The following is a 14,249-nucleotide window of genomic DNA, read 5'->3' as shown; positions in this document are numbered from 1 at the left end:
GGGAAGGCACAGTGAGGATTTAGCCTGAAGAGGTTCACTCAGAAATCCAGTTCCTGGCTTCCCTGTGCAACTGGGTCTGCTGGTGGCACTATGTGCAATCTGCCTGTTTTCTTCCCACCCATTGGTAATCCCTCCCAAAAGCTCATGGTGCTCAATCACCCGGTTCCCTACCCTTCTCTTCTCCTAAAAGCTCATTCCTGCTCATGGTGTCCCAATCACCTCTGTTCCCTACCCCTCTTTTCTCCTAAAAGCCCTTTAAACACCAGCTTCTTGCCTGCTCAGTGCCCATCAGCAAATTCTTACAACACAGTCATGCCAACAAAGACAGAAAGCCAGTTAACCTTTAACCAGCTCCCCCTGGACAGGCTTCTTTCACCTGCATCTCAAGCTGGAAAGCAATTTGTGACATGCATGGCCAAAACAAATAGATGGGGCACAAAGAACCATCTGGGCTGAGCTCCTCTCTCTCCCTGATCAAACACATCCACAGCTGCTACTGCAGTCACAAACAGGGCCTGGCATTTTGTTTCCAAACACAACCTCCAAAAGAGGAAAGAGTGTGGGGAAAACTGGAATAGAGAAACCAATAACCCCCATTCCCAGCCCAACAGATGTTTATGGGACAGAGTTATCTAATGAGGCAGGCACAAAACCAGGTCAGGAAGTGCTGGGCAGGGACTGAAGTGTCCTTTCACTGCCCACTCCAAGGCAGGGCATTGCCATGCCTCCATCAGAGACAAAGAACCCCTATGATAAAGTCACCCCATTAAACAGTAATTAAATCATTTGAATGAGGAGGTATCAAAGTGCCTTTAATAACTAAAAGGCACCAAGATACAAGGGAGAATCTGTGCCAGGCTCTCCTATGCATGCAGTCAGAGCTTGCTTTCTCCTCCCCTCCATTTTCTTCTTAACACACAAATATTTATTTTCTTTCATCCTAACAGTCCTTTTCTCCTCTCAAACAAAGATACCAGCACTGATGACAAGGGGATGCAGCCATTAAACAGAAGCCATTCAGAAGTTTCAGTGCATTTTGCAGGGGTTTATAAAAAAAGTAACATGCAAAGGAAATGAAGTCTTGCTCTAAATACAGAGGAAGCTGGTGGACAGAATATAAAGCATTGGAGTGGAAGATTCTTATAGCAGCAGGGAAAAAATTACCCTGAAGGAAAAAAGTGTTCTTGGCTTTAGACAAAACCAAAACATACCATTAGTTTACTCCTGTATTTGCCCACTCTTTCCTGCAACAGACTCAGAACTCACTTTATCCTCCCTGATGATGTAACTGCATAAACATTCCAGGTCTTGTGTGAAATCCTAAAGAGCTGTGGAACTAAAGCTCATAAAGTTCTTCACTTCATGAAATTTGCCTTATTACTTGAGCATAAATTTGCCTCTTTCTTTTGTGCTATTTGTTTTAGTTTCCTTTTTATTCATTTTTGGTTTTTGTTTTTTTTTTTATTTTTCCCATTTTGTTTAGTTAGGGAATCAGGATAAAGATATGTCAGGACATAAGAGAGTGCCAGAAAGCAAGGGGAAAAAAACCTGACAAAAACAATACTTTGAAAGAGTAATTTCAAGGGAGAGTCTGCTGATCTCACTCAGAGATGGAAGAAGTAAAGTAGCACACAGTGTGGCTAACAAAAACAAAAACACTGAGTCTATATGAATTCCAGCTATGGATGATAAAAAATATGTGAAGTAATTCTGAAGCAACAGGAGTAAGGCTGTGGTGAATTCTCCACCATTCAAAAAAAAAAAAAAATCAGAGAATGCTGTTCACAAAGGATATGCTGCAGCTCATCCAGAAGTTATGGCATTAAGTACAGGGTGGAGCTTTACAGGGCTGTGTTATATTTGGAGGGGTTTGGATCTGATGAACATAAACATTTCAGGCTGGAAGAGACTGCTGTGAGATGACAGATAAGAACCTTTTGATATTATCCTCCTTAACTGCTCTGAAAACCAAGTTGATTTAGCTGCAATACACTACTTAGCACCAAATCATCCTGAACATTAACTTGCAATTACAATCTTCCCTATAGTCCTTCTATATCCAACAGAATTATAACTATAAATTATACACTGACTACAGTTGTAAATAGAAACTGATTTCCTAAGTGTAGGCCTAAAAAAGCCCCACTGCTTTAACTGATTCATGGTAATTTTCTTAATAAGTGACCCTTCCTAAGCTCCTATAACTGGGAAATACATTTTAATGAGAGGCAGCCCAGAGAACAGTCATATTCTAGTAACACAACCAGAATTACAACATATAAAGCACAACACTGGCAAGGTGTTAGCCAGACCTTCATGGGGCTGGATCTATGGGAGTTGATATTAGAGATGACAGAAGCCTTAGAGTAACCAGATTAGCAGGAAAAAATAAGAGATTAAAAAAGTAGGAGAGAGTCATAAACATCAAATCTAAGCAACTCACCTGAAAGGGAGCCTTTCCTGTTAGACACTGATAAATGATGGTTCCTATACTCCAGAGGTCAGCTTTGGCATCATAGTGTTGGGACATAATGACTTCTGGTGCCTTTTGGGGGAGAGAAGAGAAATTTCTTTTATAAAAGGAATAGTTTTGGTGGTTTGGTTTTTTGTTTTGTTTTTTTTTAAGCAACTCCAAGAGATAAGTCACTATTATGCTATAAAACCCCTTGAGCTAGATTCCCCAATAACCATGAAAGATTGACTCCCAATGAGACTGTAACACTACACTGAAAGGGCCACTTCCCTATTTAAGTGAGGGAAGCATAGACTTTCATTCAGAAGACAAAAATATATCCTAATATTGTGTATTTTGGGAAACTCAGTACTTCCCCTTCTCCCAGTGTACCATTTTCTGCTGAATCCACCAGAAGAAACCCCGCTGAAATCACACACAGATCTTCTCAACCCAAGCAAGGAGAAAGATGCAGAGCAGCAAAGGCTTCCACTGCACAGGTAAACTCCAGCCTCCACCCTGAGCTGCACCACTTGGGCACTTCCCTCATTTAGCCCAAGATGGCAGCACATTAATTCAGCTCCAGGGCCTGGTGCCAAGGTCACAGTTTGGGTTCAAAGGCAGTGTTCCAGTCCAACAGCTTGAGCCCTGCTGTGCCTCAGACTCTGGTTTCTAATCCCACATTGTGCCCTCAGCTGCTCCCTCCCAAAGCTGGGGACAGTGCAAGCCCCCAGAGCCCCTGGCTCAGCAGGCAGAGCCTCAGGAGCAGCAGCAGAGCAGGGACAGGAGGCCAGGCTGGCTAATCCCTCGTGTTTGTAACTACAGATGTCATTGCACTGCTGCCAGCATGGAACAGGATCAATTTTTTAGCTCTGTTAGAAGTAAAGGCCACACGTAATGGAAAAAAAAATGGCAACAAGTAAATTGTGGACAGGAGCTTGGTCTGTCCCTAAGGGAAGGAGGCAGGACACCAAAAAAAGCCAAAGCAGCAGGACAAGAACGGCACAAGGAGGTTTCAAGTCTTGCCATGGCATAGTTCATACTGGGGTTCAGACAGAAAGCTCCTTTTGTAGGGGTAAAATACCATTCTGGTTTTTTTTTTAGAGAGCAAAATGACAGAAAGCAGCAATAGGCTGTGAGCTAAAGCAGGGAATAAAGTCCTGCCTTGCCAGCAGATGCACAAGACCTACAATAGCAGTAGGCAAAGACTTCAAAATCCTCCCTAAATCCCAACTGAACCCTCCCTTCCCATCTTCCTTCAAACCCATCAATAAACAGAGAACAATATGAAACATTGAGATTTCTTGTAACATCCAGTGTTGTTTAAAATAAAAATAAAAAACAAATAGAAAAAACCATCATCACTAGTTTCCTCCAGCCCTTTCAGAAAATAAGCTGGGTGTTTTCAATTACTTTCACAAGGGACTCTGAAAGAAAAAGTATCACTAAAAATAGACAACTCAGGAAACTCTCACAGGAGAGGAGAGTTACATCATCTTCACATATAGCATAGCTCAAATAAACATCAGGCTTCAAATAAGGGAGACAGAGGAAGTGTGTTTTGCTTGAGGTAGTTCTGTGGAGCAGAGTACCAAATGCACTAGGCCTGAGCAGTGCAGCACAGTCCTGCCTAACTCTGCCCAAACACTACAGACAAAAAACTTAAGAGTGGATTAGACAGTGTTTGAAATGAGGTGCCTTTTACCCCAGGGCACCTGTAAAAACCTCAACCTAAATTGACTCACATCATCTTTTTACTTTGAGCTCAGACACCCACGTCCCCAGGAACTATTACAAGTCTGGTTATGACATTTTTATTTCTGTCTGGTTTTCTCATTTTTCCTTTCACTGACTTGATGTGACACCGAGACCTTGACTGCTGCCACGAGCACAAATAAGAGATCACCTCATCACAACCTGATCCCAGAGTGGAAAGTACAAAGAGGGTAAAAGGGATCAGTTTGGTTTCTTACACACATCAGTTTCACAGTCTAAGCAGCCATCCTGAAAGCTGGTTTATCCACATCTCACCTGGAAGTTACATGACAGCACAGGCACCTGCTGTCTGACATTACCAGCAGCCAGAACTTCAGGAATGTGCTGGTTTCAGGCAAGTAAACAAAATTTCACCTCTGGGGAAAAGACTAGATAAAAACAAAGCCTTGCTTTTGGGGAGCAAAGCAAGAACAACACAGAAAATACTCTAGAAAAATCACACTTACCATGTACATGGGTGAGCCACACAATGTTGCTGCCATCATATTGTTCTGCAGGTACCGGGCAAACCCAAAGTCAGCTGCAAAGAGAAGCAGAGGTAGGTCAGGAGCAGACACCAGCTCTGGAGAGCCTGCACCTTCTCCAGTTCATTCTTCCTACTTTACCTTCACTCCCCATCAATTTTTGCAACCTCTATCCCATCTTAGCAAGACTTTGATGGCTCTTCTTGAGCAGGAGCATCCTTGTGCTAGTTATCAATGCACAGTACAAACACTATAAAAGGACAGAGCAAGGCCCAACAGTACTCAGATGAACAAACTCCCATCCCTCTTTCAGGGATCAGAACCCATTTGCCTGCACTCTGAAATGTCAGCTGGGAAGGCTCTCCTGACTTCAGTGAGAATGTGCCAGTTCAAAACCAGCCAGTTCATCTGCTGCTGTCTCAGCCTTTCATTTGGGGAACTGAAAGTTGCCTTCCATTGAAAAGGCTGCAATGTGAAACACATTCAGGAGGAACCTCCACTCACCACTACCCACATTTCTAGACCAGCCCTACCAAAATGAGGCTTGTTCTGTTCCTTTAGAAGAGTACCAACTGTGCTAACCCCAGCACTAGGACAGATAACTGAGCCACAGTTCATTAAGCAAGTAGAAGAGCCAGGAACAAGGAATACCAAGAGGAATTACCTCTGCAGGTTACTGGACATCTGATCATATGACACTGAGATGTTCTCTCAAGGTTACCAGATATTTCAAGCTAGGACATTGACACAGCTGTTTACACTGTCATCTGTCACTACTGAACTGGTACAGCCAGGCTCTCCCTGGACCATGTACTCCTCAGGGAGCACAAGGAGGGTTGCAGGTTACATCACACCCAAAGCAGTTGTGCCCACAGCCCTCCTGCCTGTTTGCAGCTCCCAATCCCTTCCTTACACATATTAACTCTGCATTGACAAAAAACAAAACAAAAAAACCACATCAAAATGCTTCAGTCAAACAAGCAGCAACATTTCAAACTTTTCCACTGGAAATCATCTCCCAGCTGAAGGAAAGCACTAACACTTTCTCCACAGCACAGGGTTAAGGTGAGGAACAGTTTTACCTAACTGGTGTCAGCTTCAGCTCTGAGTTGTAACATAACCAAAAGCCCACATGTGAGGGTGTTGTCATCTTATTTTTGAGAGACTGCAGGGAATATGTGCTCTGTAACTGGATTTCTGGAGCACTCATCCCAACTACTGTCCATCTGTGCCATTTGCCTAATGTGCAGAATGTGAATTTCTTCAAGATGCAGCTGAGAAGCCAGTCTCTGGTTCAGACTGAGAAAACTCCCACTTTTGGGTCTGCCTGACAACCCACTCTGAGGCAAGCCAGGAGAGCAACTAGTGTCAGGTCTTCAGACAACAACATTTAACCTCAATACTGTTAGAAGCTGAAGACAAAAGTCACAACTTCTGCTTATTTCCTGGTAAGCCTGGAGATTACAAGCCAATTAGGGCAGGCTGGTGTTTGTTTTTACTGAGGGTGGCACCATTCAACTGAGAGCAGAGCAAGGCCTGCCCAATTCCTTTGTGTCAAATCTGTGTCCTGGCAGGGCAGAAAGCTTTTGCTCCTATTGCCTGCAGGCAGCAGAAGGCTGCATTTACCAGAGGAGCTAAGAATGAGAAACATTACAGTGTTTTTAAAGTGGAGAAAAGCTTTTCTCCTCCTAGACAGCTCTCCAAAGTCAGATGGAGGTTTCCATGTGTCCATCACCAAACTCCTGAGTGGTCAGGCTGACCTTGGAGTGGTTCCTTACCGATCTTAATGCGAATGTTGTTGGGATTTGATTTCCTGCCCCCAGCATAGGAAAGGAGAATATTCTGGGGCTTCAAGTCCCGATGGATGATGCCCTTGCTGTGCAGCATTTTCATGGCACCTGCTATCTGCTGGAGGAAGAGCCTGATGGTGTCTTCACTAAGTGTCCGCATAGCTGGCAAGGAGGAAAGAAAAACAACCACAGATGAAAAACTTACAGTGCCAGTTCTCTGAGGAGCCCACAGGGCAGTGTCTCACAGCAATTAACTCTAATTTGTCATTTTATTCCCACATATGATGTATTTTCCCCACACACCATTTCTGAATGATTCCTACAGGCAACAAGGGAGAGCATTTGCATTCCCAGCTTATTCTGTGGTCAGGGCTGTTTTCAGCCCCGAGTCTCTCATGGTGAACTCAGGCCAGCCCTGGGTGCTGAATCTGGGTCATTAACTGTGTCCAAAAGTGGCATCTGGTGAGGTTTAGGGCTTCCCTCAGCAAGGGCTGCCAGGCAGATCCAGGCAAGCATAAGGCAGGGCTGTGGCTACCTGTGAGTTATGGTCAGCAGCAGCTGGATACCCAAGGTCAGAGCTTTATCACAAAGACTAGGTCTAAAGGTGGAGCTAAGAGGAAAGGCAATTGGGACCAGGGTTTAAGCCTGAAAGAGTCATTAAGGCTCATGCTGGACCTTGGAAGGGTTGATAGGTTAAATTCACAGTAGGTTAGGGCACATGGCCAGCAGGGATCTGTACCTTTAGGTTATGAATCCAAGTCTAGGCCTAACCCTTGTGCATCATCACCCAACCAAACCAGAAATCTAATCCCAAACCCCGTGTTTGGGTGAACCACAGTTCAGTACTTGACAAAAGACCTTACCAAATGACCCCTGCAAACCATCACCTGCCACCCTCCACCCACAGATACAGCAAGCATATCTCAAAATATTTTCACAAGCCAAGTTTTTTAAAAGAATGTATTAGTGATCAAAATCTGCAAATATAGAAGCTGTGGAGTGGCCTCTCCTGAGATACAGGCTTCCCAGGGACCATGGTGTGAAAATAAACATTGAAGGGATTAAAATAATTTTCAACTGGCTCTTCTAATCAGAGCAGTGCAGCATCAGCTCTCGTTATTTTAAGAACTACACGTACGAAACTCTCGCCAAAGCTGGGAACAGCCTGCTGAACAAACCCCAGGATCAACAGTGCTACCAGCCTGCCTCCTTGTCAGTCACTGAGCAAGTCAGGCTTCAAGCAAGCACCATTCCAGCTGAATAAAATAATTTCTTTTGTAAAAGGTCCCTGTAAATTACTTGGGACTTCATTAGAGCTCTTCCAGCTGTTCTCTAGTAAGACACTAAAACAGGCTGGCAGGAGCTTCAAAACATCACTCTAGCCAGTCAGCTAGAAGGGAGGAATCCTTATGAAAACACAGCTGAGGCTGCACACAGCTTTAACACAACACAGGAAATTAAAAATCTAACTTGTAAAATACATGGATGGGAAGCAGCAAGGGACACAGATAAGTTAAGCAGCGCTTAGAATAGAAAATAAACTCCCACCACTCCCAAGCCTCACTGGTCTAGGAGGCACAAGCACAGCTAAAGTGTCACCATGGCTATCAGGTGGTCCTGGCCTCCCAACACGTGAGAGCAGTGCACATGTACATAAAGTTTCTCTCCCCTCACTGAGCCTTTTCCCCATGAACTGGCACTCAGCTGGAGTTCACGAGACTCCTCTCCCAGAAGGGGAGATTCTGTGAAGGGATTTTAAGGATACTAAGAGGCAGCTCAGGTGCAAGTCTTCAAAACACACTTGCATCTTCTAAAGAAAGCACTGCCTCATCTTTAACAAAGCTCTCCCCAACCTCCTGCTGAAATATCACTGTGTACTCAGTCCCATACCATTTTCTGTCTATTAAAGGTCCAGCATCTCTTGGCTGTGCTCTATATTCTCTCCAACAAAAGGGCTCTGTAGTATTTCTGCAATTTGTACTCAAGGAAATCTATACAGGAATGGTTAAAACACCATCTTTCAACAGAACAGCAGGAATTCAAAAGTTGTTTTTTCCCAATTCAGCTCAGGCCCAGGAAAGGACAGGCTGATCACCCTCCTCCAAACATGAAGCAAGACTTGAAACCTGATAATTGTTATTATTAAGGCAGCAGGCAATTACCAGCTCCTGGCTAAACACACTCAGCCTCTAGCAGAGGAACTGTGGAGAGCCTTGTCCTGACCTGCAGTCCCAGGAGCGTGCCACGGCTTTGAGGCGTTCCCTCTGCTGCAGATAATTTGGGGGCTATAAGGACAACACAGCACCAGCCACAGCCCTCAGCAAACCAGCTGAGCCTCCCTGATGGGAATTCTAACTCTTCATAGTACTGAAAACAACAACATTGCTACCAAGATCACAAGAATCCATTCATCCATAGAAAATAGGGCTTCTAATCTACCTGTTCCTGCAGAATTTAAGCATTTCCACTTCACAGAGGTCCATACAAAGTTCTCAGCCCTGTAAAAGAACTGTTTTCCTGGCACACAGAATCTAAACTGGTGTCATGAGCCTGTGCAGACATATTCCCACAGTGCCACTGCAGTAGCAGAGTGGAGCTACCATTGCAGGGCTGCAAAATCAGACAGAAGTCTGCTGGATCCTCTGGCAGCATTAAATCTCACAAATCCAGGCAGGAAGGCAGGACTGGGAAATTGAGGCTCTGCCCTCAGGAACAGAGAAAGGACAGTCAGTTCCTTGGGGAGAGCAGGGGCAATACCCTTTTACCTCTCCCCATTAACAAACAGGCTGTAACACTGGAAAACAAAACTCCTTATCTCTCATCCTCAGCCCATCAGTCTACTGTGGGACAGCAGCAATCTGCAACTGAAGGACAGAAACATAAATACAACTGACATTTGCAATGACTGCACAATACTGGCCTGCAAAAGTCCTCCCAAACCAGCTACCAACAGCAGAGGGAATGAGAAGATACAGAAAACTCACTCAATTTAGGTGCCATCAAAAAACAAAACAAAACAAAAACAAACAAACAGGTGAGAAAAAAACAACTCTCTTCCCTTGCTACATCTCAAACAGGGAACTTGTAAGTCTGTCCCTGTAAAAAGGGGATATTCTCATCTTCACCAGAAAATTGCTGGCAAAATACTAATCCTGCATTAAAGTCTGGGCAGCCCTGTGGATGTCTGTGGTGAGCAAGACATTCTTGCAGAGGATGCTGTTTCACAAGCCCTACTCTGCCCTTACTGAGAAGCAATAATATCCCTGTGTTTATTTTCATGGGCTCCACTTCAGTGATGAGGCACTCTTACTGCCTTGGACTGCTCAGGTCAGTAGATCAGAGAAAATATTTACTCTGGGTCACTGTGGGGCCCACATGCCTTGAGCTCTAAAGGCAGAGAAAAAGGATGAAGCCACCTAAGAAGTGCCCTGGTCAGCCTGTTCTGAGAAGTTCAGCCTGGAAACTGCAGTAAACAGCCCCTGGCAGCTGATCCAGGAGTAGATGTACTGCAGTGCACCCACTGACGCCGGGTTACATCATCATGGTGGAAAAGTTATTTAGGAAAAAGAACATCTCCTCTTACCCACAGGTGTCACAAGTATCTCTAACACGGGCCCAATCCAAGTCACACTGAAGTCTGAGACCAAGCTGACTTGTTTGGGGCCTGGCTTTGAAGCTATCCCATCTACCCAAGGTCAGTGACACAGATTCACTCTCCTGTGGATCTTCTGTACAAGCCAGAAGACTTATTCCAGGTATATCTGTGATAGGAACAGACCTTCTTAATTACCTGGCTGTAGAGGGAGGAAAGCTACAGAGCAATGCTTCACACCTCTGGTTTGCAACAGGGTCCCTTCACCACTTGGGATGGACTAGAAATATCAAAACTCCCTGCATGTCTCATGGTCAAACCAAGAAACTCCCTGTTATGATATGAAAGCAACAGCTTTAAGGAAGGTCACAAATATGCACTTATGAAGTGCCCATAACAGCCTGTGCCAATGCCAACTCACAGAAATTAAGAAGGAATTTCAGCCCAGCCTGCTCCTGAGTCCCTGAGGACACAATTCCAGCTATTCCTGTACAGAAGCTGGTCACTGCTGTAACAGCTCCCCCAGCTCTAGCACACAGCACAGACCTGACACTCTCAGCTCAACTCACAATGGCCTCCACTGAAAGCAACTTCTAGAGATCTCCCAGAAGGGAAATTACTGGATCTCTCAAGGACACCACCACCACCACTGCAGAGCACACAGAGCCTTGGGCTGTACCAGAGATGGATGGGGCTGCCCAACACCATAAAACCCAGCCAGACACACACAGAGTGCACTGCAACGTGCACCTGTGCACGTCCTCCAGTCATGAAGACAAGGAGAATTGGAGTGCCTTTGGATTCAGCATGGAATTACTAGATTGCCTAATGCCTGTAATTAGAGGGCAGAATGGATCTGGAAGCTTACAAGCAACTCATTCAATGAGAACCAGGGGATTTGCATGTGCTGCTTGCTTAAGTGTTACAGGAACTACCAGCACAAATGTCTGAGGAGCCAGTGGGAAAGTAGATGTTGCAATTAAACACCATCACACAATTATCAAAATAACTGAAGCAGCACAATAACCACTCAATAGAGATGAGCCTCCTGAGTACCAGTCAAATACTGAAGAAATCTAAACTTTCCATGATGAGTTTTCAGTGAAAAATCATTCCTGTCAAAAGCACCCTGGGTGCCTGCAGAAGCTGGAAGAGGAGATAGCCCACAGGAGCATGTGGTGGGATGCAGAAATCTGACATTTATCTAAGCTCTGGGATCTGGCAGTGATGGGAGTAACTAAACCTTCTTGCTGCAGTCCCTTCCTGACTCCTCCCTTGGAAATTGGTGCCCACTGGGTTCTCTTCACTGGCAACCAGCACACAAGTGTTAAGAGTTAAAACAAAACTAAGCACCAACTTCCCAGTCACAACAATCTTTACAGCTGCCAAACCAAAATATTTTATTGGTAAAAACAGAGCTAAAGGTTAACTTTCTCACATGAACTCAGGCAAAGAAAGATCAAGTCCTGCACCAGGTAAACCTCAAACAAACCAAACTGGGGTAAAACTGAATTTTATTTGGAAAACACAATTCATTGTCACTTTCTCAAACTAGCCACCAACTTCCTGAGTAAGTAAGCTCCTGAACCAGGAAGTGAGCTGTATTAAAGCCTAACTAATTGCATGCTTCACTTTTTTCTTGAGGGTTTTTTTTGGGGGGAAGAGGGTGGCAGAAGGGAAAACAACAATGTACACACAGAAGTAGTAGTACAGACCAGATGATTTCCTGTAAATCCTTGTTTCTGTTATTTGTTTTTATAATTTCTTGTTTGCACACACGTTTTGCCAATGAGAGCGCACAGCCCACTGCTTTAAGATCAAGGTTCACTTCATGTGCATGAAAGCTAAAAAATTTAGCTTTCAAAGCCCATGCACTGGTAAAACTGAAGTTTTGCTATTTTTTAAAAGCATTTGATTTATAAAATTTGCATTTGCAATCAGAAAGAACAAGAAGGTACCAAATACAAAACCATCCTCCACTGGTGTTCATAAGAACATTCTACCACCATTAAAGATCTAAAAAGAGCACAGCAATACCCAACAGATGCAAAACATATCTAAGACAAAGGACACTAAACCTGGATTTTAAAAAACAAATGCCTGTCACTTCTATCTCACCCACACTTTAAACAAACAAAGCACATGAAAGACAGAATATTCTTTTTCCTTCAAGTACTAAACCCTTTCTGAAAATTCAAGTCCACAAATATAATTCATTACCCTGTAGGAAGAGTGTGGCATGCCAGCATCAAGACCCAAATTATTATTCTAGGGACACCAACACTAGCTGTAGGGCAAATGTAAATTTATCTTTTAATCCTTCAATTTTTGCCATTTCCAGGCATCACATACCTCAATAAGGAGCCTGAAGTATTATCCAGCTGACTAGCTTTTAATTTGAACAATGTGAACAAACTTTGTTTAACCATGACCCAGAGCCACACATGAAATGAGATTAAAGTTGTCTCTTCACATTTAGTAATCTTCTAGTTAACATGCAAAACAACCTGAAAGCTACTTTAAGGGAAAAAACAAAGTCAGGGGGAAAAAAAATAGAAGGGCTGTATCCGGGTGCAGCCAAATATATTGTTAAACATTTTATCCTCCTACCTGTCCTAAGTACTGAGGTGCAAGGTGATTTTCACAAACCAGGGTCCTGTACCTGTGCTGCACTGAAAAATACCTTGAGGGGTTGCCTGAGTCCCAGCAGTCCAGCTGGATGACCTGTAAAGCATTGGCTTGATGGCAAAGACACCCCTGAGTCTCACCAAAAGGTTCTTCAAGGCACCATGGTCCCAGATACTTGTGCTACACTCTCCAGAAGACCCCAAAATTAATGGGGTCACCCTCACAGCACTACTGGTTACACCACAGTCATCCACAATATGCTGAAACAGGAAATTTTTTCTGCCCTAGATGTGGGGACACCTTAGGGGTAACTTAGAGAATATTCTCTTGGCATCTTATTCTAATCCAACACTACAGAACTGCAAGGCTTCAGTATAAACAGCTTTTTTCCAGTCACCAAGAAAACACAAACTGTGTCCCTAGTAGTGCTGGAATATGGTTAACCTATAAGGCCATTGTAACTAAAATATTTAGCTTCTGACAACAGTCACTACTGACCTACATAGAAAGGACTACAAGACCACTTTTTATTGTCATGGTTTCTCAGTTTTCCAAAGATTATGAAGGGTGACCCTCCCAGAGGATATTCTCCATTCTGCTGTACTTACTGTGAAGGTAGTCTGCCAGGTCACCACCATTACAGTACTGCAAACAGAAGAGAAAGCTCAGTTAATACAGGGCAAATCAAAGATTAACAAGAAAAAAACAGTAAACTTCAGGAGGGTGGCAGGTTTATCACAGTATTTAAACATAAATAATTATACATGTCAAAATACATATTCAGAAGTTGGCAGGGAAAACCCCATTCCTCTGAGTTCCTCTCCTATTTCTCCTAAATGTTATGTTGCATGATGATACACCAGCATCACCAGCATCATCCATGTTCAAGCACTTCAGAGAGAAAGGCAGAACCAGAACAAAGCAGAGGGGTCAGCACTGGAGACAGCAGCAGAAAGCTGTTTGAGGAAAGCCTGGGAGTGGACACAGCTGAAAACTGAAACTCCTCACATCAATGTTCCACATCATTAGGAAAAGTCAACAAGACCTCCAAGCAAGAACTGCAGAGCAAGGGAAACCCTGAGAGGCTCTGCAGGTAATGTGTGTCCAGAACATTCTCTCTGGTGGATGGATGCCTGAACACTCACTCCCCTGTGGCACCGTCCTGACCCCTGAGGTTCAGTGTCTGCAGGACCTTCTGAGAGCAGCAAGATGAAAAATCCCCTGGCTGCTCTCTGCACCCACAGGCTCCAAGGCCTGAGCTGCAGATTAGATTAACAAAGCCTCACAGGTGAGACTGCCAGCAGGAAGCACCACTTGTGAAACATGCTGATCTGCTTGAAATGGGTTTAAAATATTCAAAAAGAGAAAGAGGGAGGGAAAGGAGGTTAAAAAAACCAACACACTCACCTCCATAACCAAGTAGACAGAGTTTGCCAGTTCCTGGGGAAATAGAAAGTGGAAAATTAAGGGATTTATGCACTGAAATATTTCAGACATTTAATTGCTGTATTACCTTTTAAACAGATAATCTGTTCTCTGCTATGAGT

The 14,249-nt window shown here is 43.9% G+C and overlaps 1 protein-coding gene across 3 annotated transcripts in view; it reads right to left on the bottom strand.

Moving 5' to 3' along the window:
* ULK1 (unc-51 like autophagy activating kinase 1) overlaps positions 1-14,249 on the bottom strand; it is a 75,823-nt gene that overhangs the window by 45,929 nt on the left and 15,645 nt on the right. For all 3 annotated transcript variants that reach the window (XM_077187582.1, XM_077187581.1, XM_054646068.2), the window contains exons 5-9: positions 14,110-14,142; positions 13,311-13,347; positions 6,471-6,644; positions 4,675-4,748; positions 2,444-2,545 (exon numbers count right to left, since the gene is read on the bottom strand). In XM_077187582.1, coding sequence (XP_077043697.1) covers positions 2,444-2,545; positions 4,675-4,748; positions 6,471-6,644; positions 13,311-13,347; positions 14,110-14,142 — 420 coding nt within the window. The remainder of the gene's footprint in view (positions 1-2,443; positions 2,546-4,674; positions 4,749-6,470; positions 6,645-13,310; positions 13,348-14,109; positions 14,143-14,249) is intronic.

Source organism: Agelaius phoeniceus, chromosome 18 (assembly GCF_051311805.1).
Source record: "Agelaius phoeniceus isolate bAgePho1 chromosome 18, bAgePho1.hap1, whole genome shotgun sequence".
In the NCBI taxonomy this organism is placed as follows: domain Eukaryota; kingdom Metazoa; phylum Chordata; class Aves; order Passeriformes; family Icteridae; genus Agelaius; species Agelaius phoeniceus.
The sequence above is the reverse complement of the archived record's forward strand: the minus strand, read 5'-3'. Positions and strand labels throughout refer to the sequence as shown.